The 26,246-nt window shown below is 38.7% G+C and overlaps 1 protein-coding gene across 1 annotated transcript in view; it reads left to right on the top strand.

Moving 5' to 3' along the window:
* Positions 1-26,246, top strand: part of C5 (complement C5) — a 96,509-nt gene that overhangs the window by 17,372 nt on the left and 52,891 nt on the right. Inside the window, exons 6-17 of the mRNA XM_059141828.1 lie at positions 417-499; positions 3,336-3,426; positions 5,599-5,713; positions 7,336-7,462; positions 9,815-9,930; positions 11,958-12,143; positions 15,028-15,231; positions 16,672-16,881; positions 17,003-17,152; positions 18,368-18,497; positions 19,614-19,676; positions 20,772-20,969. Of these exons, the coding sequence (XP_058997811.1) occupies positions 417-499; positions 3,336-3,426; positions 5,599-5,713; positions 7,336-7,462; positions 9,815-9,930; positions 11,958-12,143; positions 15,028-15,231; positions 16,672-16,881; positions 17,003-17,152; positions 18,368-18,497; positions 19,614-19,676; positions 20,772-20,969 (1,673 nt within the window). The remainder of the gene's footprint in view (positions 1-416; positions 500-3,335; positions 3,427-5,598; positions 5,714-7,335; positions 7,463-9,814; positions 9,931-11,957; positions 12,144-15,027; positions 15,232-16,671; positions 16,882-17,002; positions 17,153-18,367; positions 18,498-19,613; positions 19,677-20,771; positions 20,970-26,246) is intronic.

Raw genomic sequence — 26,246 nt, forward strand, 5'->3', positions numbered from 1 at the left:
TGTGAGTTTTATCATCTGGAAAAGCTTGACCTGTTATATGTTTCTAGAGACATTAATATGGATGTCCTACTATAGTGTGATTTTGGTATTATGTTAGTGTAACTATGTTCCAGGATTAAATTAATCTTCAAAGATTTCATAAGCTCTTCAAATCAAAGCTATTGACTATATTAAGACAAAAACACTTGAAAAAAATGACAGAATATGAAAAACTCATTACTTAAACATTTTTATTATCCTGAAAACATTCAGTTATTTCTGTTTATTACTTAAAGTTCTGCACAAATAAAATATATTACTTAGGCTAAATATATCTCTACTTTCTCCTCCCTAAAACAGGAATCAATTAGATTTCCTCTGGATAAATTAAAAATATTTGATGACTTCTATAATTTTTAATATTTTGTCTCCCCCAGATATGGTGTATGGACAATCCGAGCTAAATATAAAGAGGACTTTTCAACAACTGGAGTGGCGTATTTTGAAATCAAAGAATATGGTAATTTGTGACAAAAGTTTATTCGTAAAAAGTTAGTGTTTCTGCAGTTATGTTTTTCATTAGTGAACTTAATGCAGAATCACTCCCAGATAAAGATGAGGCAGCCTGGCTGGGATGATTACAAGAACTCGTGGAGCTTGAACAAGTCCATCAAACTTTCTGGACTTGTGCTCCTCATCACAGAGCCAGAAGAACCTAGTGACCCAGGAAGCTTGACAAGTTTAAGGCAAAAATTGTGATTTTTGGAGAAACTTAAATAGGTAGAGATGAGGTAAGCAGAACCCAGTAGAACTAAGATTTACTCAAATCATTGCAACCATTTAGTGACGGAAAAGAAACAACTGGATTTCTATCCCCCGAGTTCAGTACTATTTTCCTTCTGGCTCACAAATCCCTAATATATTTATCTGGAAATCTAAGGCATCCTTATTTTGAAATCAATCATATTGATGGACTAATAATTAACATATAAAAAGCTTATCTTTCCATTTTTTTTTTTTTTTTAAGATTTTATTTATTCGTTTGACTGAGAAAGAGAGAGCACAGCAAAGGGAACGGGGCTCAATCTCAGGACACCAGGATCGTAACCTGAGCTGAAGGCAGTCAGCCATCCACCTGAGCCACCCAGACTCCCATCTTTCCATTTCTTGTAGTTGTTTTAAAGCATTTGTGTGTTCTGATATCGAATTTAACTTTCTTTTGTTTGAAGTCATTTTTTATTCCTCCAGGAGACTTATAATGATACAGAGAATAAATACACAAATTTTAACAATGAGCAAAAAAACAAAACAAAACAAAAAACAGTGACCAAAAAAATTTGTTACACTGAAACAATTTTAAAAGATAATGGGTTCTCAATAACCTATAATCCTAACTGAGCTTCCTTCCTCCGAGTATTTTTACTGCTTCCTGTGTATATCTAGAATTCCTCCACCTCCTACTGTCTGAGGCCACCCTCATCAATTCATCACCAGGCCCCCGCCTGGACTACTGCAAAAGCCTCCTAACTGCTATCTCTTCTTCCAAGCTATTCTCATTTGGTATTGGCCAAAATCTTTAAATGCAAATCTCATCATGTTATTTCACTTTTGAAAGGTCCCCAGTAGCTCCTCATTCCTTTGCTAATGAAAATAAAAATCCTTATTTTGAGCTGGCCCCGCCTTCCTCCTCTTGGGCCTCATTTTATACTGTGCATCCCCTTACTTCCCTCCAGCAGTGGGGACTTTGGATATGATGTTCCATCTGCCTAAAATACTTCTCCCCTCCCTGATTACTTAGCCAGCTCCTACTCATCTTTCAAGTCTCAGCCAAAAAACAGTTTATTCAGCAAATCTTTTCCTAACTTCTCTTTCTTAGGAAGAATGAATTCCCTATACTTATATATTCGTTTTCATAACTATGGTTATGTTTATCTGTGTATAAACTCTCTTCGCTGTTTGACTGTGAGCTCAGTAAGGACAGGGTTTGTGTCTTTCTGTTCACTGTGATATACCCATTAATAAGAGTGTGCCTGCTCTACAGTAAGTAGGTACTAGATGTAAGGATGAAGTGTTTTCCTCCACCTCATACATACACCTGTCTTCATCTTTGGTAACACAGGAATGCAGCCTAGAGCAACAAAGTGCATTCTTCTTTTAGACTTCTCTGTCTAGGAAATATGACCCATATCTGACGCCAACTTATGTTAAACTTATGTGTCAATCTTTGTCCACAATATCAGGGCCACTCAGTTATGCAATTCTCCATTAATGGTTGTGCTGGCTAATAGAATTAGAATCCATAAGCCCTGGTACATGGTCTTAGTTAGTCTAAAGAGAAGGCAGTGCCACTTTGACAGGTGAAATTGTTTTCTCTTGGGCAATCAATGTGAGAGAGAGAGAGAGAGAAAGAGAGAAAGAGAGAGAGAAAACTCCTTCCTTTCTACCCTAATTTTAAATTTTGTATGGGTGTTCTTTCTTTTAGCTAATTGTAAGCTTTCTCTCTCTTTAAAAAGGTTTTATTTATTCACTTGAGAGAGAGCATGAGCAGGGGAGAGAGGCAGAGGCAGAGGGAGAAGCAGACTTCTTGCTGAGCTGAGAGCCCAACATGGGGCTCAATCCCAGGACCCTGGAATCACAACCTGAGCTGAAGGCAAATACTTAAGCATATGAACCTCCCAGGCTCCCCAAGCTTTCTCTTCTTGACTAAAGTCAGAGTTTTATGTTGGAATTTGGAAACCAGATCGGTTTCTGGCTGGGTAACCGGATGAGTTATGTCCATAAACCATAGGTTTATGGGTTATGACATAAAAGGGAACTGTTAAATAAGCAAGAGTTTTCATTTTCCATTTTCAGTTTAATAAACCCTCATTGAGTGTATACTATATTTAAGACTCATGAAAAGGGTGGTGGGGAGAGACATTCAAAGATACATAGAGTACAGTCTTTTCTGTTTTCAAGGACCCCATACTCTAGTGAAGGAAATAATCAATTGACTATACTAAATGTTGTAATCAAAGTAGAAGCAAAGTACTTCTGGTACATAAAGCTGGAGAGAACTCTCACTGGTAGAGTGAGAGGTCCCCCACAGATATTGTTGGCAATGATGATGGTCTTGATGATGACAAGGTCAATGGTGTGTTGATGTTACAGCTTGTCCAACTATACCAGAAAGAAGGCTACTCTCTCCCTGCTGATCAGGGAGCCTCCTTCCCCCTCTCCCTCTGCTGCTCCCCCTGCCTGTGCTCTCTATCCTTCTCTCACTCTCTGTCAAACAAATAAATTCTTTAAAAAAGAAAGAAAGAAAGAAGACTACTCTAACTTAAATGCTAAAATTGCCTCTTTGTTTTTATTTTCAGTGATGCCACATTTTTCAGTCTCAATAGAACCAGAAAAGAATTTCATTAGCTATAAGGACTTTAATGATTTTGAAATTACAATAAAAGCGAGGTAAGAATTTTTTTTTCAGCTTATCTAGCTAAATTGAGTGCCAAATCTGGTTGGTGATTGTTGATTAAGTGAGAAGTGTGATTCCTCCCCCTGCCCACACTTTACTGTGATATCATTGACATGTAACATTGTACACGTTTAAAGTGTACAATGTGTTGACTTAATACACACATATATTGCTGTGATCTGTGATTTACTATGACTTTGGGAACTGACTGATTGAGGAGCTATCAGGTCTACAGTTTATTTACTCGTTTCAATTTTCTCTGATTCTGATTTTAGCTTTTTTGGTTACTCAACAGCAAAAAAACAAACAAACAAACAAAAACTTAAGGTTTTAAGTCCAATGTGTATGTTTAGGAATCAGCATGACTTAGGATACTGGGACTGAGATATGAAGCCTTATTTCTTGTCATTTTTTTTAAAGAATTTATTTATTTATTTGACAGAGAGAGATCACAAGTAGGCAGAGAGGCAGCCAGAGAGAGAGGAGGAAGCAGGCTCCCCGCTGAGCAGAGAGCCCGATACAAGACTCGATCCCAGGACCCTGGGATCATGACCTGAGCCGAAGGCAGTGGCTTAACCCACTGAGCCACCCAGGCTCCCCACTTCTTGTCCCTTTTTAATGGCTTAAAAAAGCTACATGACTACTTCAAGACCCAACGCTTTAAAACAACAACCATTTACGAGGCAGCTGGGCAGTTCTACTGATCTGGGCCAGGCTGAATGTCAGCTGGGCTCACCTGTGTGCCTGCCATCAGTTGGCAGGTCACCTGGGATCTGGCTGGTCTAGGGAGGTCTTACTCACATGTCTGACAGTTGACTAAAGTGACAGAGACAGCTGGACTCTGTGTATCTCTCATCATCCAGGAGATTAGCCTGTAGTAGCAGCAATGCCCACAGAATATGAAGCATGAAAGTCCTCTTGAGGTCTAAGCTTAGGACTGGCTCACCATCACTTCTACCACATTCATTTGTCCAAATCAAGTTAGAAGACCAGCCCAAAGGAAATAGATTCCTTTCATATCTTTCATCGGCAAGGAACTACAAAAGTGGTAGATTTAAGGGGCAGTGGAGAACTGGAGTTAGTTTTGCAAGCAATCTTCTGCGAAAACACAGGTCATTTAAAAATGACAATATAGGGCACCTGGGTGGATCAGTCAGTTAAGCAACTGCTTAGGTCATGATCTTGGAGTCCCAGGATGGAGTCCTGCATTGAGCTCCCTGCTTCTCCCTCTGACCTTCCCGCCTCTCGTGCTCTCTCTCTCTCTCAAATAAATAAATAAGGTCTTTTTAAAAATAAAAATAAAAATGACCATATAATGTAGTTATTAGTAACAATAACCAATTTATATAATGGAATGTGTTGGGCATTTTTCTAAGTACTCTGTATATATGAGCTCACTTAATCTTTATGAAATCTCTGTGAGTCAGATACTATTTCTGTCTCCATATGACAAATACAAAAACAGAGGTACATAAATATTAACTTATTTGCCCAAGATCACACAGCTAGTAAGTTATGTGGCCTGTCTGGTTTCAGAATTCAAGCCCTCAGTACTACCCTATACTGCCTTTCTTACTAGCATTTATTCCTAAGATGGAGTGTTACTTAGTCTAAACCAACACAAAGGCTCATTTAACAGAGAATTCTAGAAACTGACTTCTTTTAAGGGAAACACTTACTTTATTTGTTCAGACTATGGACAAGGAAGATTAGCTCTTGCTACAGTGTTTTTTGTTATGCAGGAAATTTCCTTTAGTCTCACTTTAATTCCAAACTAAAAAAGAAATATGCAGTTATAATGTTTAAAAAGGAGCTTATATTACAATGAGATTGGGTATGCTGCTTTTAAAGATGTAAAAGAAAATAGAGAACTGAGCCCCACTGATACCAAATCATTAAGGAAGCAGTGTATCCTGATTCTGGACCTGAGAGGTCTTTTGATCTCCCCAAGATCTGTTTTTTTTTTTTTTCATTTAGCAGAGAGTAATAAATATCTGCACTTTGGTTTTATTTTTATAGCTTTAAGAGGATGAAATGCAATAGTGGATGGAAGACACTTGAAAGTGTATCAAATGCTTTATGTAATTTTAAATTGTTACATTAGATCTGAATTTTATTGTTTTAACCATGTTAGCAAAATAATTTTATGTATTATTGTTTGGCAGATATTTTTATAATAAAGTTGTCACCGAAGCTGATGTTTTTATCACTTTTGGAATAAGAGACAACTTAATAGATGATCAAAAAGAAATGATGCAAAAAGCATTGCAAAACAAAATGGTAAGATGTTAAGATGGGTTCACTTGTACCTAAAGACACATCAGGAAGGCTGGAGAAAAGTCACTTCCAAATCATCTAGTCCAACCCCTCATTTTACATAGGTGTGGAAATCAAAACTAAGATGCTCCCTTGGCTTCTTCTGGTCCTCAGGATAAAGTCCACTGTCCATGACATCAGCCTCCCTTGCCAGCCTATCTCATGCCCTGTTTCCTCTCCCTGGCACTGGTCACTCCAGTTCCTGGAACTTACCCTAGTCTCACTTGCCTCCAGGTGCTTGCAATGCCTCTGCTTCTACTTGGGAATGCTCTTTCCCTTGGTCCCTTCTGCCTCTTTGTTCCCTGGCTAATTCCTTCTCAAAGTCTCAGTGTTAGCTCCCTATCTCTGGGAAGTCTCCCTGACTCCTGTAAACTAGGTTGGCTGCCCCTGCCAGGTACTCCCTTAGGCCTTGAGCCTCCCTTAGTGGAGTATGTTTCATGTTTTATTACAATGGTTCCCAACCAGAGACATTGTTTACCCCCAAGGGGACATTTAGCAATGTTCAGGAACATTTGTGGTTGTTACAACAGGGAAGGGGGGGTGCCACTAGCATTTAGTAAAAGAGGCCAGGATGCTGCCAAACTTCTGCAATGCACTGAGCAACTCCCAGCAGCAAACAATTCCCCTGTCCAAATGTCAATAGTGCTGACATTGAGAAACCCTTTTTTATTGCAATTATCATTCTCTATACCAACCTCTCTGTGGATCTTAATTTTTCCCATTATATGCCCAGAGCCAACCTGAGTCCAGGCAAAGAGTAGGCGCTCTATAAATATTTGTGAGTGAATGAATTCACTGGGAAGTTATTTGTCTACAGTTAAGGGTTAGTGGTTGCCGGAGCTCATATTAGAGCCCTGATCCCCTTTTCCTTGTTCAGTGTTCTTGAGGTTATGCCTCAGGTGATAAGGACTCCTGCCATTCTGCTCCCTCTTGCATATTTGTGTGGTTTGTATCATCAGTTATTCAGCCTAAGCTTTTCCAAAGAGTTTTATTTATCCAAGATATAAAGCAGACACCTCTTTTTACTGTAAGATTCTATGCTGGACACTGGGATATGAAGGTAAATAAGTCAAAAATCCCTGGCCCCAAGCTACTCAATTTTAGAAGAAAAATAAGGCAAAATCTATTTTACTGTTGTGGTTAATAATTAAATATTGTAATATGACTTAACTCCATCTCCCTCTCTCCATTGTGTGTTTTTAAATAAGTGGTTCAGTATGTAAGCAGTGAGGTACAAATTAAGTATCATAAACCCCAACAAACTCTCAGGATCAAAAGTAAGCTGGAGAGCAGGCCCCGAAGTTGGAAGACGACTCAGAGATCGGGGAAAGGAACGTTGGTCAGCTAGTGCAAAAAAGACCCGTTGAACCACATAATGTTTACAACTCTTCCTATACATCTAGACCCATAAGTTAGAAAACAACACTTTGGGCTTATTTGTAGACTTAATCATTCACTCTCCTGGTGACACTAGATCATTCCTCTCATAGTTGCTTTCTACTTAGAAAGCTAGTAAATCCATATTTTGTTAATTTTTCTCTGTTAACTTCCCTGAAATACCTCTTTCATTTTCCGTTTTTAAAAAGTTGATAAATGGAGTTGCTCAATTCACATTTAACTCTGAAACGGCGATCAAAGAACTGTCCTATGGCAGTCTGGAAGATTTAAACAACAAGTACCTTTACATTGGTGTAACAGTCATAGAGTCAGCAGGTAAGGTTTTTTGTTGTTTAATTTCTCTTGAATACTATCTAGACAGCATACTAAAAGTGTAAATAATTTCTGTAATTCTTTTGTATTTTATTTTCTTTCTTACTTAAATTTTACTTTTCATACCATTAGAAGCTGAGATTAGAGTAGAGCTCTCCCACACTCTAGTCACTGGGTCTCTATCACCCCTAGTGCAAAATGGGGTAGCATCTGCTCAATCGATATTGATATCCTGATATCTGGCTTCAACCACTAGAACCCCAGTGTTCTTACCTGGTAAGAATAAAAATCTAAATGATATATATATGTAGAAATGTTTGACAAAGTACTATGCAAATGAAAGATACTGCATTATCATTTAGTCTCCTTATCTGTACAATGATAAAAGCCCCTTTTAGCTGTAATATTCAGGAATTCTATCTAAAATTGGAGGTAATGTTTCTAAAATGGGTGCAGTAATTACGTATACCTCATAGGGCTGTGGTGAGGATTGGAGAGTCAATATATGCAAAATACTTAAAACAGTATACGTCACAACAGTATACGTCTCACATAGAGTGAGAACTATATACGTGTTAGCCCCTCTCCTCCCCCTTCCCCTCTACCTCCTTTTTTCTTTCTTCTTCTTCCTATCCACCTTCCTCTGCCTCTTCCTTCTTCCTCCTCTTCTCCTTCCTCCTCCCCTTCTTCCTCATCCTCCTCATCTTCCTCCCCCCTTCTCCTCCTCCTCCCCCTATTCTCCTCCTCCTACTCCTCCTTCTTCTCCTTCTCCTCCTCCTTCTTTTCTTCTTCCTACCTACTACTTTCTTAGCATCCTTAAATTTTTATCTCATTCTCTCAACACAACTCCAGTGGTTTTTAATAATTATTAATTATTACTCCAAATTAGGTCAATTTGTCTTACTTCTGGTGTCTTAATTAGTAATATTCTTTATATTTTCAGGTTTACAGTGAACCCTTAAACTAACTTGAACAATTTAACCACACTAGCCTTTTTTTTTTTTTAAATAAAATGAGAATTAGACAAGATGATTCTTAATGTTCCTTCCTCTTCTTTAAATTTTTCTTCAAGGGTCATACAATGAAGTATTGAGATAATTATTCAATTATTTTGTATATATAAGATGATCAATAGGTATTAGAGAATGATGCTTCTTGCCCAGAATATTATTTTTTACGTTATTTTAACATATCTTTTTTAAAAAAAGATTTTATTTATTTGCTTAACAGACAGAGATCACAAGGAGGCAAAGAGGCAGGCAGAGACAGAGGGGAAAGCGGGCTCCCTGCTGAGCAGAGAGCCCGATGTGGGGCTCGATCCCAGGACCCTGAGATCATGACTCGAGCTGAAGGCAGAGGCCCTAATCCACTGAGCCACCCAGGCGCCCCCATATCTTTTTTACTTTTACTTTTTCTCAATTAATTTCAAATAAATTCCATTTAATCAATATTTGTGAGATATTCAAATAGTATTGCTAAACATATAGACTTACAAATATGGATGACATATAATCCCAGCACTCAAGTGGGTTACAAACTAGCATCAGCTGTAAGACAGGTAAAGGATTTTGTTAAAAGCAGGAATTCTCTTTGTGCTCTAATAAGCAAAGTACTTGATGTTACTGATCTCCAGAGGAAGGTGAGTTCCCAGGTGACTGTATCCTGAAGACAGCCTTGGAGGATGAGTAGGGTTTTGAGGCAAGGATGGTAGATGGGGGAGAAATGGGACGCCCTCCATAGAGGGCATATACCAAAGGTAGAAGGCAAGACTTGATCTTTGAGATTATCCAGTTGATTATCCAGTTGGTTAAAGTATAGTATATATATAGAGAAGTGTTAGGGATGAATACTGGAAAGGAGTTTAGGGATACTGGAGCTTTGTGCGTTACTGGGCTCCTGCTAGTGAATTCTCAGGGCTCCCGTTACCTCAAGCACTCTTCTTCTGTCTTATCCAGTTCTGTCTGTATCATGTGCTCTATAGGTGAAACTGTAAAGCTTAGTTGTCTAGTCCTTTCCTTCTCTCCATAACCCCTTGTACATATTCAACTGAAACTCAGGTCACTAACAAAAAGTGGTGTCCCTTCTACACACTCCTCCTCAGTCCAATCCTAAAGTCTCCTTCCACAAGGGATGACTCTACACACAGGCCTTGGATGTAAGGCTTTGGAAATTCCCGAGGTCTAAAATTTTCTCTGCACTGTTCCTTTGAACCAAGTCCCAGGTCCTACTTACTCCTGATGAATGAATGCAGGAATGGGGCCCGTGAATGAATAAGTCTATGGAGACAGGCACAGTTAAACTAGATCCCCATACCGAGTGGTATAATCCTCAATGTGATGCATGTCATTTCTTTAGGTGGATTTTCTGAAGAGGCTGAAATTCCTGGCATCAAATATGTCCTCTCTCCCTACAAACTGAATTTGGTTGCTACTCCTCTTTTCTTGAAGCCTGGGATTCCATATTCTATCAAGGTAAATGAAAGAATATTGCTAAATATAGTTATCTTTTTCTGTTTACAAAAACCCTGAGGGTGTCAAACAGGGAAGGGATGCTGGAAGAGGGAATCACAGAGAAAACTCACCTGTGAGCGGGGGATTGGTTGTGAATGTAGAGGGGAGGTAGGAAAATGCAGGCCAGCTTCAGCCTCAGGAGTGATTTCAATGCTTAGAGCAACCTTTAGGCATTCCCTTAAAAAGCATTGCATTAAATTATATGTAAATAAAACACCGTAAGTCTGTAGTTTTAAAAAAACATTAACATTTAAAATTATTTGGTGACATATTCTTCAGAAGTCTTAAAACAGGAATATCATTCCTTGAAAATAAAACCCCTTTCTCTCACCACTTTTTTACTTCCGGTGTCATCTTTGTTTGCCTTCCTGTGCTTTTCAGTCTGCCTCTGTGGTCCTTGGCAGTAACTCTGTCTCATGTCCTCTATCCGTACCATTCTCCATTCTTTCCATTTTGGCTCCCTGGGTCCTTGCCTGTCTGTTCTCTCTGTTCTCTGTCTTTTTTTTCTTCTTCATCCTCCTTCCCTTTTAATATTGTCTCACCTCCCTCCCCTTTTCCTTTTTTAAAATGCTCACAGTATAGTGTTAATACATTCATTTGACTTTCTAATTATATTTTATTTACTGCCATATATTTTGTTATATGTAATACATGTTATATTATATTTTTAAGATGGAAATTTTTGTTCCCTACTTTAACTTAGGAAGCTAGAACAGAGTGTTTTATTTTTTTATTCTTTAAAAATGTGTTGCTTTTAACAACTATTATATATCTTTAGAGTAAAATGTGTTTTATTAACTTTAAATTGATGTCTGCTTTTTTATGATGAATTTTAGGAGACTAATGAGTGGAGGTTAAAAGTACATTTTATGATAAGGGCATTCTCCACGTGATGTCTAATGATAAAGATGTAAATATTACTTTATTTGTACTTTTAGCCTCAGACTCTCTCTTTATGATGGCAAATTATCTGATCTATTTAATAAAATAAATTAATTTTTAAAATGTTTTGCTTTTAAAAATCAACTTTGGTGTAATTAAAATGTACTTAATACTTACTGTCTTAAGAGAGTGACTTAAATGGCCACTGGCTTTTTTTTTTAAAGATTTTATTTATTTATTTATTTGACAGAGAGAGAGATCACAAGTAGGCAAAGAGGCAGGCAGAGAGAGAGAGAGAGGGAAGCAGGCTCCCTGCTGAGCAGAGAGCCCGATGTGGCACTTGATCCCAGGACCCTGAGGTCATGACCTGAGCTGAAGGCAGCAGCTTAACCCACTGAGCCACCCAGGCACCCTGGCCACTGGCTTTTAAGAAGAAAAGATTTGCCAAGCTAAGGCAAGCTTTGGACATGCTTGTAGCTTCTTTCATTAGTATAAATATGTTACAATATATGTTATTATAGGGTACATATGATAATACATAATAATATATAATAAAATGCCACAAATATAATAGTATTATATTGAATATATCTATATTATTTAAAAATATTTTCTATATTTTCTATCACATATAAAAAATAAAATAACATAAAGCATATCTTTGTTGAAATTATGTGTGGCCACATGGATGGCAATGAGAGGTAGAGAGAGGTTAGGAGAAAAAAAAGATGAATTTATTGTTTGTCGTGTCTAAGAAAATGATTCCCAAATGTGATTGCCTTGTTTTTCTCCTTTATCCGGTTCTAAACACACTGAAGAGTCACAGAAGTTAGGTAGCGGAAGACCTTATCACATCTACTTAATAGATTTAGTAGAAAGATATTTATGTCCTGAGTCTGCTTGACATACAGGGAATCCATTAGAAAATGACGTAACTAAATAGAACCAAACCTTCCTCCAAGCTAAGAATATGCTTCTCTTTACTAAAGTAAACATGAATGATTCATACTTTTGTGGGGAAGAATAAAAATTATTTCAGAATTGTTCTGCTTTTTTAAAAAGTAGTGATAAGCGCTGAAATGGATTTGGACTATTCTGACAAACAGGTGCAGGTTAAGGATTCGCTGGACCAGGTGGTAGGAGGGGTCCCGGTGACTCTGAGTGCACACACCTTTGATGTAAACCAAGAGATGTCTAACTTGGAGCCAAAGAAAGAAGTAACACGTTCCAGTAATGGAGTAGCATCATTTGTGCTTAATCTTCCATCTGGAGCAACGGTGCTCGAGTTTAACGTAAGCTGAATTCTCCTGTTGAATTTCTAGGACAGCGTGTGCTTTTGACTATGTGTTTTGGCTAGAGTGCCCAACAGATGTGGCAGATTTTAAATGTGAGTCCAGAGAACAGATTCACAATTTTGCATGCAAAAACATAAGAACCAGAGACAATATGATAATCCATTGAATGGTCCTTGAGGAAGATTGATCTATCGTTTTTCAGTGGGGAATTTTTTTCTCTTATGTTAGTAAGTCTTCATTAGAATCTAGAAGCTTCAGAATAGGTACATCAGTGGAAGCCAGTGGTAGAAATATTCTCCCCTTCACCTGGACTTTTTATCTTTTTTCGGGGACACAAAAGGGTCAAACAGAGAAATCTCCTTTTTTTTTTTTCTTTTCAGCATAACAGTATTCATTGTTTTTGCACCACACTCAGTGCTCCATGCCACCCATGCCCTCTCTAATACCCACCACCTGGTTCCCCCAATCTCCCACCCCTCTTCTCTTCAAAACCCTCAGATTGTTTTTCAGAGTCCATAGTCTCTCATGGTTCACCTCCCCTTCCAATTTCCCTCAACTCCCTTCTCCTCTCCATCTCCCCTGTCCTCCATGCTATTTCTTATGCTCCACAAATAAGTGAAATCATATGATAATTGATTCTCTCTCTGCTGACTTATTTCACTCAGCATAATCTCTTCCAGTCCTGTCCATGTTGCTACAAAAGTTGGGTATTCATCCTTTCTGATGGAGGCATAATACTCCATAGTGTATATGGACCACATCTTCCTTATCCATTTGCCCGTTGAAGGGCATCTTGGTTCTTTCCACAGTTTGGCAATCGTGGCCATTGCTGCTATAAACACTGGGGTACAGATGGCCCTTCTTTTCACTCCATCTGTATCTTTGGGGTAAATACCCCGTAGTGCAATTGCAGAGTCATAGGGAAGCTCTATTTTTAATTTCTTGAGGAATCTCCACACTGTTTTCCAAAGTGGCTGCACCAACTTGCATTCCCACCAACAGTGTAAGAGGGTTCCCCTTTCTCCACATCTCCTCCAACACATGTTGTTTCCTGTCTTGCTAATTTTGGCCATTCTAACTGGTATAAGGTGGTATCTCAATGTGGTTTTAATTTGAATCTCCCTGATGGCTAGTGATGAAGAACATTTTTTCATGTGTCTGATAGCCATTTGTATGTCTTCATTGGAGAAGTATCTGTTCATATCTTCTGCCCATTTTTTAATATGATTGTCTGTTTTGTGTGTGTTGAGTTTGAGGAGTTCTTTATAGATCCTGGATATCAACCTTTTGTCTGCACTGTCATTTGCAAATTTCTTCTCCCATTCAGTGGGTTGCCTCTTTGTTTTGTTGACTGTTTCCTTTGCTGTGCAGAAGCTTTTGATCTTGATGAAGTCCCAAAAGTTCATCTTCGCTTTTCTTTCCTTTGCCTTTGGAGACATATCTTGAAAGAAGTTGCTGTGGCTGATATCGAAGAGGTTACTGCCTATGTTCTCCTCTAGGATTCTGATGGATTCCTGTCTCACGTTGAGGTCTTTTATCCATTTTGAGTTTATCTTTGTGTATGGTGTAAGAGAATGGTCAAGTTTCATTCTTCTACATATAGCTGTCCAGTTTTCCCAGCACCATTTATTGAAGAGAGTGTCTTTTTTTTTTTTTTTAAAGATTTTTATTTATTTATTTGTCAGAGAGAGAGCGAGCGAGAGCGAGCACAGGCAGACAGAGTGGAAGGCAGAGTCAGAGGGAGAAGCAGGCTCCCTGCGGAGCAAGGAGCCCGATGTGGGACTCGATCCCAGGACGCTGGGATCATGACCTGAGCCGAAGGCAGCTGCTTAACCAACTGAGCCACCCAGGCGTCCCAAGAGAGTGTCTTTTATCCACTGTATATTTTTTCCTGTTTTGTCGAAGATTATTTGACCATAGAGTTGCGGGTACATATCTGGGCTCTCTACTCTGTTCCCCTGGTCTATGTGTCTGTTTTTATGCCCAGAAGCCTCCTTTTTTCCTAGCTGCATAAACCACTCTAACTTCGAGCTCAGTTAATAGGCTTCTCTCCCAGCAAATTCCCAGCTTAAGTTCCCAATCCCAAATAAAAAATGAGTAAGTTGATAATGCACATCAATGACTGCAGCACGCACGCATTCACTGTCATCTGCTGAGCACTTACGGAATATTGAGAGATTTGTGTAGAACACATTTACCACCCAGTTAGCTCCATGAGTTAGAGAACATACTCTGTTATTTTGCATCTGGGGAAAGAGAGGGGACTAGTAACCTCTCTTGTGATTAAATAACTTCTCCAGAGTTAACAAATGGAGGCCCTGGGAGGCAAATCAATGCCTATCTCACTCCAGAGCATGAGCTAGTACCACTTTTGTTGTCAAAAGTAGACACTGCTGCCAAGATATCATTCCTGCCCTATTCCATATTTATAAATACACCTCTGTGCCACCACTTCACATTAAAACTGGACCAGAGAGTCTGTGTGATGTTCATTTACAACTCTTGTCCCCAGTCCTCAAGGTCTTCCTACAACTACCCTTCTCTTACCCTGCCAACCCATAAGAAGAGGAGTCCCCAGATTGCCATGACGTTTCAGGAAGGGTGCTAATATTTTTTCTGGGAGCATCTCTCCCTCTTCACTTCACCAGACTTTCCTACTATAGCTCATAATCCCATATTATTCCAATTATTGTCCGGAGTCTGGTAAAGTTACTTGATACCACAGCTGTACAAACAGTGAAGTAATGGAGTCTTTTTTTCCTTTAGCATTGGTGTTGTGAAATGTAGAAATTTATAAGGCAAAGAAAGAAATTTAAAAGGTATTTTTCATAGAAAATATTTCATTACAGTCCACATATCTTCTTGAAATTTTCCTTTTCAGGTCAGGACTGATGACCCAGACCTTCCAGAAGAAAATCAGGCCAGCAGAGATTACCAAGCAGTAACATATTCATCTCTTAGCCAAAGTTACCTTTATATTGACTGGATTGACAACTATAAAGCTTTGCAAGTGGGAGGATATCTGAATATTATTGTTACCCCCAGAAGTCCATACATTGACAAAATAGCTCACTATAATTACTTGGTAAGTACAGTAATGATAGATTTACATCTGTCTATTCCCCTACCTGAATATCTCTCTTTGTTAACAGAGGAACATGAGAATGATCCCTCACATTTGTTTTTACAAAGCACTTCCAGGAACATAATCAAATTTGATAATCAGTTTTTCAAAAACCTCTGAGATGAGCCATGATTTCATGACCATTTCCTAGATGATGAAACTGAGGAACAGACGGGTTAAGAGGTTTACTGTGGTCACTCAGCTTGGAAAAGGAAGATTTCGATTTGAACTGGGCGCCTCTGACTCCTTGTCTGATATGCCTTTCACTAAGGAGAGACTAATTACTCTGTAGAGAGAGCCTGGTTAAGTTCTCACGTTACTTCTGCCCTAGTTCATGACCACAAAGATACATGCCTAGACCTATTGCTAATATGTACTTTTCATTGGCATACAAGGGGGCCCCAAATCCTGCTCTTAAGAGTTGAGTCATATGATTCCTACTCCAATTCTATAGTTCAGCAGCATCCCTATTACTTTGCTTATATTAAACAACAGTAACAAATCAAGGCTGAAGGTAGGAAGGTAGGACAGAAGGTAAGAAAAAGGTTAAGGGCTTCCTAACAATTGTCAAAGAAATGGGATGTGTTATTCTGATGGCCAGGTCAAACAGATGGTGAAGGCTTTTTCAACATTTTTGAGGAAGAAATTAAAAAATAAATGAGGAGCACAGATGTCATAGTGACTGATGAAGAGTTATGGGACCTGTATAGGGACTGTGTAACAAAACCATGTATGAAGTCCTGCTGTCCAAGGACAATTTAAGCGACCTTTGAGGACATTTTGGCTTCAATTGTAACCTTTTTTTTTTTTTTTTTAAACCATATGCCTCCAGTTTAGAACCTAATCTCTGGCTTTAAAACTTAATTCCTAAATAATATGTACTCCTCTTACTCATCAATTTTTTTTAATCAATAAAATGAAAGAGATTTTAGCAACAGTGTGCTGACTTTACATAGATTTGGGGTTAAATATTAGCTCTCTGATTTCCTAGTTATGTGATTTTGAGCAAAATCAGTATGACATTTAGTTAATTTCTGAGCTCCAGTCTCTTTATCTCTCTGCACAATTGGGGTAATATTCATGCCCTGATATAGTGCCACTCACTTAATTATATATATCCTTAATTATATATAAGGAAATATAATTTCCCTTATATTGGTCTGAAGAAGCTGGTGAAAGAATCACCTCCTCTTATCAGGCCTCTTCCCCATGCAGAACTGATCATTCCCTCCTCCTTTCACAGAAAGAAAGGAATTAAGTAAACATAAAAGGTCCTGACACATAATGGGCTTATGCTTGTTAACTTTCTTTTTCTTTAATGTAATTTCTGCTCCAGTTCCAAGCTCCATCCTGAAGCAAATACTTTGTTTTTAATAGTTACTACTGCTGTTTTATTTTTAGATTTTATCCAGGGGCAAAATTGTTCACTTTGGCACAAGGGAGAAACTTCTAGATTCAACTTACCAAAACATAAACATTCCAGTGACACAAGACATGGTTCCTTCTGCCCGTCTCCTGGTCTATTACATTGTCACAGGAGAGCAGACAGCAGAGTTAGTGTCCGACTCCGTCTGGTTGAATATTGAAGAAAAGTGTGGCAACCAACTGCAGGTGAGTCACAAATTGTGAGTCACTATCAAATTTTCTTCTGTGTAAAGGAGACTGTAAATGTAACTACTTGTGAAGGTTTGTCTCACGCAAATGAACTTTTCTTTTTCAAATGATCTTTTAGGTTCATCTCTCTCCAAAAGCAGGTGCATATTCTCCAGGCCAACATGTATCTCTTGATATGGCAACAGAGTCAAATTCCTGGGTGGCTCTATCAGCAGTGGACCGTGCTATATATGGAGTCCAAAGGAGAGCCAAGAAGCCTCTGGAAAGAGTTAAGTAGTGCTTGGCCTTGGTTGCTGGTGCATGGGTGACTATGCAATGCTTCACAAAGTATGGCCCTAGGGTAGGTTGTGGGGAAAAATTACGGAAAGACCAGGCCTGCTTTTCTGTAATATACTCAAAACAGTGGTTCTTAGAAAGTTAAGCCATCTCCTTGTCAGTTCCTAAAGCATAGATTTATCCTTTTTTGTTTTTCCAAACATAGAGTTAAGCACTTTAAAAACATATGACCATGATGGCAATTATATTCATGGGACAAAAGTGCCATCGATTGGGAGAGTTTTGACATAGAAGAGCTGGGGACTTTATAGTAGCAGTGCAAGAGAAGCCTGGATAGGCAGCCTACTTTTTTTTTTTTCTAACATTTTATTTACTTATTTGACAGAGAGATAGAGAAAGAGCACAAGTAGGTAGAGCGGCAGGCAGAGGGAAAGGGAGAAGCAGGTTCCCCCCACTGAGGAGGGAGCCCGATGTGGGCTTAATCCCAGGACCCTGAGATCATGACCTGAGCCTAAGGCAGACACTTAATGACTGAGCAATCCAGGCGCCCCTGGCAGCCTACTTTTTTTTTTTTTTTTTTTTTTACTCCCTTTAAAATCTGTGGCACAAAAGAATGTAAAAATTATTCAATTTCCTTAAATTCCCATGTATCTCCCTTAGGCCCTGCTACTATTATCTAGGCTTGAATCTCTTTGAATTAGAAAGAAAAAACTGTACAGTTAAAAACAGAAAAGAAAAAAATTGGGGATCAAAATTAAAACTGGAATAAGCTTCTCTGAACAAGTTGTCACCCATGTAGAACCCAGAGTCTCTCTCCCCAAAACATAAGAGGTCATGCTCCTTTTTTTTCTTTAGCAACTGAAGAATTATTTTGTCTGGTAATTCACTAATCCATGTACTTATTTATTTATGTATTATTTATGTTATATTGAAACTCTGCATTCTATGCACAAAACAACTCTCACCAAAACTTAGACCTTAGTTCTTGTTTTAATTTTCAGTAAGTATGTGTTGACAAATATGAAAGATCAAACTAAAGTAATGAAGTTGGGAACTTTGGTCTTTGACCATTTGACAAATGAGTGATCTGATTTGTTATAACCATGTGACAACTTCAGAAGAATGATTTATACATCTAAATAGACTTAACATGTTGTCTTTAGTGAATTCCTAAGAATTATTAAATTAGCTCATAACCTTTGGACAGGTGTTTCAAACCTTAGAGGCAAGTGACCTGGGCTGTGGAGCAGGTGGTGGCCAGAACAATGCAGATGTTTTCCGTTTAGCTGGACTCACCTTCCTCACCAACGCAAATGCAGATGACACCCAAGAAAATGGTAAAATGTTTAGCATTTTTTGTTTGCTCTTCAAATTGATTACTGAAATTTACATTTTCTTCCTGTACATCGTTTATGTAATTCTCTTCCATAATATTCCCTACGAGGATCTTAGAGAGACATGACTACATAACTTCCCAGTACAAAATGTTTTACTGACCATTAAGATAAAGTACAGTTTCCAGTGTAGTTCTCAGAGTCTTCCATGATCTTTTCCCCAGCTTTCTCCAGCTATCTTTCATCTTGATCTATCCTACCTTGCATTTAAGCTGTCCAGAACCAAGTATCGTGGTACTATGCTTGGTGGCCTTTTGGGTGGCACTATACTTTTGTATATCTTTAGGCCTTTCCCCATCAGGAAATAGTGATATCCTACTGTGGAAAACCTTCCTGAGGGGAAAGGCCTAAATGAGTACAATAGTATAGTGCCACTCACTTAATTATATATATCCTTAATTATATATAAGGAAATATAATTTCCCTTATATTGGTCTGAAGAAGCTGGTGAAAGAATCACCTCCTCTTATCAGGCCTCTTCCCCATGCAGAACTGATCATTCCCTCCTTCTTTCACAGGAGAATACTGTAGGGACCAGCTCTGTTTACAAGCAACACAGCAGCAGTACGTAACGCATCATGGCACATTCTTGTGTGCGGTTATGTATCTTGTCTCAGCCACTGCACTGTGAGCCCTATAAGGACAAGGACTGCATCTTAATCATGGTCTTTCTGTGGCTTTAGAATTGCTCATAATTATATTTGACCTATTATCCATAATATTATAGCACAAAGAACAAATAATAAAAATAGCGTACCCAACAAAAACTTTGCTTACTTTAAATGCTTGGATATTTCTCTGTAATCAGTGGATCAAAAACATTGCAGGATTTAAAACCAAACTCAAATCAAACAAGTCAAACTCTATAGATGACCCTTGATTGTGAGCTCCTCCAAGATAAAACAATACATATTAAGATGTGTGGTACACCGTACCTAGTTGAAAACAGGCTCTCATGAATAAAATGAATGACTTGTGAATGTTTTATGTACTTGAATAACTTCATGGAATTTTCTTGAGATTTTATCTCCTTCCCCCCTCCCTTTTTTTTTTTAACAGATAAGCCTTGTGAAGATATTATCAGGCCAAAACGAATGCTGCAAAAGAAAATAGAAGAGGAAGGTACTCTAAAATTTCATGTGATTGTGAAAAGGTTATGATCCTATTATTCAAAAGCTATAAAGAACTAATTATTATGTAATTTTCCTTAATCTAAATAGAATAGATGAAAATAAAGTTATGTACAGATGTCTAGCTTACCTCTTCAGAAAGATTAATCCAAATAAATCTAATACTTCATTTGCTATAGTTTCAATAGGAAGAAAATAAGTATTATTTCTGTTTCTAAAATCTAAAAGAATAACTTTTATATGTTACAAACATTTCCTTTCTACAGACTTCATTCAACAACTAGAATTATATTCTTCCATTTTATTCTGACAAAATCCATGATTTGATTATCTTTGGAATGTACCTGGAAACCTATTTCTTATATTCTAGATTTAACAGCGAGTAGTATTTTGGATTGTTCTTTGGGAAATTAGTCTAATAGAAATTATTTGTAAACAAATATTTAAATAGAAATATGATCATTGGCAATGTTAAAATAGGAAGAACGTTGAACTGGAAGTCAGTCACCCGAGTTCAACTAATAATCATGCTTCAAGTAATAATAATTCCTTCCCCCATTCATATGTGAGTTATTTTAATTTTAACCTTTGTTCTAAGTTCTAATGATATTAAAAGGAAGACACTGAGTAATTAGAGCACTTCTCATAAACGATGATGCCACTAGTGATGGTCTACAAATCACATCACATAAGAAAAAGTTTTTAAAATAGGATCTGTAACTTCAAGAAGGAAACACTTGTATAGCACTGATAGCTACCTTGAAATATTTGAAGGCTTCTCAGTTAACTTATTTTGCTCAAAGTGTACTGAACCCAAGGTGCCTGTTTCAACAGTTAGTATTAAGCGTAGTCGCCAGAAGCTCTCTAACCATTTAGTGTGAATGAGAATGATCTACCTGCTGGGGCCACATTCTCCCCATTCCTAGAGCAGCCATCCCAGAACACCTGGTCATTCACCTAGCCATGCCTCTTGTGGGGCAGGGGGATCGTGTGGCAGTAGAACCAAGTACCTCTCAAGGTCCCTCCTGAGCCAGAGGTGTTATGACTCCATGCATAATCAAGGACGTTTGCATCATTACCATTGCAGCTGCTAAACATAAACATGCCATACTGAGGAAATGTTGCTATGACGGAGCCCATCTTAACTATGATGAGACCTGTGAGCGGCGCGCTGCCCGGATTAAGATAGGCCCCAGATGCATCAAGATTTTCAAGGATTGTTGCATCATCGCCAGACAGATCCGTGACAAAGAGTCTCACAAAGACATCCAGTTGGGAAGACTGCGTAAGTTTGACATTTTTAAAATCAGAATTCAGCCCCAGTTGGGGCATCTTGTGTAATTCTGTGCTGATAAAAAAAAAAAAAAAAAAAAAAAAAAGGGCCATTGTGTATACTATGCAGCCATCAAAAGAAATGAAATCTTGCCATTTGCGACAGCATGGATGGAACTAGAGCGTATCATGCTTAGTGAAATAAGTCAAGCAGAGAAAGACAACTATCATATGCTCTCCCTGATATGAGAAAGTGGTGATGCAACATGGGGGCTTAAGGGGGTAGGAGAAGAATAAATGAAACAGGATGGGATTGGGAGGGAGACAAACCATAGGTGACTCTTGATCTCACAAAGCAAGCTGAAGGTTGCTGGGGGGAGGGGAGTTGGGAGAAGGGGGGTGGGGTTATGGACATTGGGGAGGGTATGTGCTTTGGTGAGTGCTATGAAGTGTGTAAACCTGGCGATTCACAGACCTGTACCCCTGGGGATAAAAATATATGTTTATAAAAACATAAAAAAAATTTTTTTAAAAGGGCAGTTTTTAATGCTTTATTTACAGTGGAAATTAGAAAGGATGACTTGTAAATGCCCATCAGAAGGAAATCAGTTATTGTTTTTGGCTGTCGAAAGAGGTACATATAGTATAGAGCAGAGCTCACAAACCCATGTCAAGAGTCAAGATGAGTTTAAACCCAGCTCATTCTATAAACTTGAATGACTATATGTCCTCTCTGAGCCTCAATCTCCTCATTTTTCAAGAAAGAAACTTGAGCTACATGATCTCCAGTATGCCTTTGAGTTCTAGAATTGACGTTTCTGTGATAGTACAACCAATAAAAATGTTGTTCATGCCTATACTGGTCAAAACCAACCAAAGATTTCTAAACCTAGCACAAGGTTAGGTGTACTTATATAGAGGATGAAATCTTTTTCTGTTTCAACCATAAAATATGCCTTCAGAATTTATAGACCTCTCACTAATAGGTTTTCAGAACTTTCAGAACTTCCATTCATTTATGTATAGTCAAAACAAAATGAACAAAAGCAGACTGACATCTCCTGTTTCAGAATCTGATTGTCTCTCTTAACGGCATGTCTTAAATATCATCCATTCAAGTAGATATATTTCTGTAAACATAAATTCTTATGGCCATTTGTCAAAACTGTGTTATTAGATATATTTAAGTTGTTTTCAGCTTTTTTTTTTTTTATAAACATATATTTTTATCCCCAGGGGTACAGGTCTGTGAATCACCAGGTTTACACACTTCATAGCACTCACCAAATCACATACCCTCCCCAATGTCCATAATCCCACCCCCTTCTCCCAAACCCCCTCCCCCCGGCAACCCTCAGTTTGTTTTGTGAGATTAAGAGTCACTTATGGTTTGTCTCCCTCCCAATCCCATCTTGTTTCATTTATTCTTCTTCTACCCACTTAAGCCTCCATGTTGCATCACCACTTCCTCATATCAGGGAGATTATATGATAGTTGTCTTTCTCTGCTTGACTTATTTCGCTAAGCATGATACGCTCTAGTTCCATCCATGTTGTTGCAAATGGCAAGATTTCATTTCTTTTGATGGCTGCATAGTATTCCATTGTGTATATATACCACATCTTCTTGATCCATTTTCAGCTTTTTGCTTATTACAACAAACACTTTCACAAACACTCTAGTACATAGGATGTACTAGAATGTTACTCATTCTAGTACATAGGATGTACTAGAATGTTACTAAGAATGTTTTCCTTGTTCTATTTTTCATCTGGTTTGCTTCTACTGCACAGAACCAAATCTCTGCTACTCCCTTCCACCTCTGGTACTCTGCTCTGTCCCTTGTTCTAGATGATTTGACCTCCCAAAACTCCCACAGGTGTTGCAACTCTGCAAGGATCTGCATGAGTTTCTCTCCCTGCTCTGCAGCCTGCAAACTGCCTCCAGACAGTAAACCTGGACAATTCTAGGGTTCACCTAGCCTGTCTCCATTCTCTCAGGAATCATAGCCCTGGGCCACTTATGCTGTAATGTCTGAAAACTATTGCCTTATATGGTGTGATTCGTTTTTAGGGATTTTGGTTTGGTTTGGCTTTTGTTTGTTCGTTTGTTTGCTTTTAGTGTGTATGTGTGTTTTAAGGGAGAAGAGTAACTCCTATAAGTGATCTTGGACAGAAGCAGAAATTCTGTCTATTTTTATTAAGGGAAATATAATAAATTTCCCTCAGGTAAACCTCCCTTATTTTATAATATAAATACAATTATTGTAATCATAAAAATGCAAATAGCTTTATGGATTGATCAGTGTCTTTTATAATCTCAGGAACACTAAGCATTTAGCAATTTAAGAAACAAATCATTGGGGGGAGGAGTCAAGATGGCGGAGAAGTAGCAAGCTGAGACTGCTTCAGCTAGCCGGAGATCAGCTAGATAGCTTATCTAAAGATTGCAAACACCTGAAAATCCATCGGCAGATCGAAGAGAAGAAGAACAGCAATTCTGGAAACAGAAAAACAACCACTTTCTGAAAGGTAGGACCGGCGGAGAAGTGAATCCAAAGCGACGGGAAGATAGACCCCGGGGGGAGGGGCCGGCTCCCGGCAAGCGGCGGAGCAACCGCGCACAAAATCAGGACTTTTAAAAGTCTGTTCCGCGGAGGGACATCGCTCCAGAGGCTAAACCGGAGCGAAGCCCACGCGGGGTCAGCGTGGCCTCAGGTCCCGCAGGGTCACAGAAGGATCGGGGGTGTCTGAGTGTCGCAGAGCTTGCGGGTATTGGAACGGGAAAGCCGGCTACAGAGACAGAGCCGACAGTAAGCTCGCAGCTCCGTGTTACCTTGAACCGGTCGCAGGCTCGGTGAGCTCGGAGCGCGGCCGGAGGTCAGGCAGACGGGAGTAACTGGGCGCTGTTCTCTGAGGGCGCACTGAGGAGTGGGGCCCTGGGCTCTCGGCTCCTCCGGGCCGGAGACCAGGAGGCCGCCATTTGTATTCCCGTCCTCTGGAACTCTACGGAAAGCGCTCAGGGAACAAAAGCTCCTGAAAGCAAACCCGAGCGGATTACTCACCCCGGCCCCGGGTAAGGGCGGTGTAATTCCGCCTGGGGCAAAGACACTTGAAAATCACTACAACAGGCCCCTCCCCCAGAAGATCAACAAGAAATCCAGCCGAGACCAAGCTCACCTACCAAGGAGTGCGGTTTCAATACCAAGGAGAGCAGCAGAATTCCAGAGGAGGAGAAAGCCAAGCACGGAACTCATGGCTTTTTTCCTGTGATTTTTTTTAGTCTTGCAGTTAATTTAATTTTTTCTTTTTCATTTTTTTTTTTTTCTCGCCTTCGGGTAAAATTTTTTTTTTTTTTAACTGTTACCTTTTTCTTTTTTAACGATTTTTTACTAGTTTATCTAATATATATATATATATATTTTTACATTTTTCTTAGGTGTTTTCTTTTTTAAAAAAAAAATTCTTTTCTTTTTTTTTTTTTTTTTTTTTTTTTTTCTTTTTTCTTTCTTCCTTTTTGAACCTCTTTTTATCCCCTTTCTCCCCACTCACGATTTTGGATCTCTTCTAATTTGGCTAAAGCATATTTTCCTGGGGTTGTTGCCACCCTTTTAGTATTTTACTTGCCCCTTCATTTACTCTTATCTGGACAAAATGACAAGACGTAAAAATTCACCACAAAAAAAAGAACAAGAGGCAGTACTGAAGGCTAGGGACCTAATCAATACAGACATCGGTAATATGTCAGATCTAGAGTTCAGAATGACAATTCTCAAGGTTCTAGCCGGGCTCGAAAAAGGCATGGAAGATATTAGAGAAACCCTCTCGAGAGATATAAAAGCCCTTTCTGGAGAAATAAAAGAACTAAAATCTAACCAAGTTGAAATCAAAAAAGCTATTAATGAGGTGCAATCAAAAATGGAGGCTCTCACTGCTAGGATAAATGAGGCAGAAGAAAGAATTAGTGATATAGAAGACCAAATGACAGAGAATAAAGAAGCTGATCAAAAGAGGGACAAACAGCTACTGGACCACGAGGGGAGAATTCGAGAAATAAGTGACACCATAAGACGAAACAACATTAGAATAATTGGGATTCCAGAAGAAGAAGAAAGTGAGAGGGGAGCAGAAGGTATACTGGAGAGAATTATTGGGGAGAATTTCCCCAATATGGCAAAGGGAACAAGCATCAAAATTCAGGAGGTTCAGAGAATGCCCCTCAAAATCAATAAGAATAGGCCCACACCCCGTCACATAATAGTAAAATTTACAAGTCTCAATGACAAAGAGAAAATCCTGAAAGCAGCCCGGGAAAAGAAGTCTGTAACATACAATGGTAAAAATATTAGATTGGCAGCTGACTTATCCACAGAGACCTGGCAGGCCAGAAAGAGCTGGCATGATATTTTCAGAGCACTAAACGAGAAAAACATGCAGCCAAGAATACTATATCCAGCTAGGCTATCATTGAAAATAGAAGGAGAGATTAAAAGCTTCCAGGACAAACAACAACTGAAAGAATTTGCAAATACCAAACCAGCTCTACAGGAAATATTGAAAGGGGTCCTCTAAGCAAAGAGAGAGCCTACAAGTGGTAGATCAGAAAGGAACAGAGACCATATACAGTAACAGTCACCTTACAGGCAATACAATGGCACTAAATTCATATCTCTCAATAGTTACCCTGAATGTGAATGGGCTAAATGCCCCTGTCAAAAGACACAGGGTATCAGAATGGATAAAAAAACAAAACCCATCTATATGTTGCCTCCAAGAAACACATTTTAAGCCCGAAGACACCTCCAGATTTAAAGTGAGGGGGTGGAAAAGAATTTACCATGCTAATGGACATCAGAAGAAAGCAGGAGTGGCAATCCTTATATCAGATCAATTAGATTTTAAGCCAAAGACTGTAATAAGAGATGAGGAAGGACACTATATCATACTCAAAGGGTCTGTCCAACAAGAAGATTTAACAATTTTAAATATCTATGCCCCCAACGTGGGAGCAGCCAACTATATAAACCAATTAATAACAAAATCAAAGAAACACATAAACAACAATACAATAATAGTAGGGGACTTTAATATTCCCCTCACTGAAATGGACAGGTCATCCAAGCAAAAGATCAGCAAGGAAATAAAGGCCTTAAATGACACACTGGACCAGATGGACATCACAGATATATTCAGAATATTTCATCCCAAAGCAACAGAATACACATTCTTCTCTAGTGCACATGGTACATTCTCCAGAATAGATCACATCCTCGGTCCTAAATCAGGACTCA

The sequence above is a fragment of the Mustela lutreola genome, chromosome 12 (genome assembly GCF_030435805.1).
Source record: "Mustela lutreola isolate mMusLut2 chromosome 12, mMusLut2.pri, whole genome shotgun sequence".
Taxonomy (NCBI): domain Eukaryota; kingdom Metazoa; phylum Chordata; class Mammalia; order Carnivora; family Mustelidae; genus Mustela; species Mustela lutreola.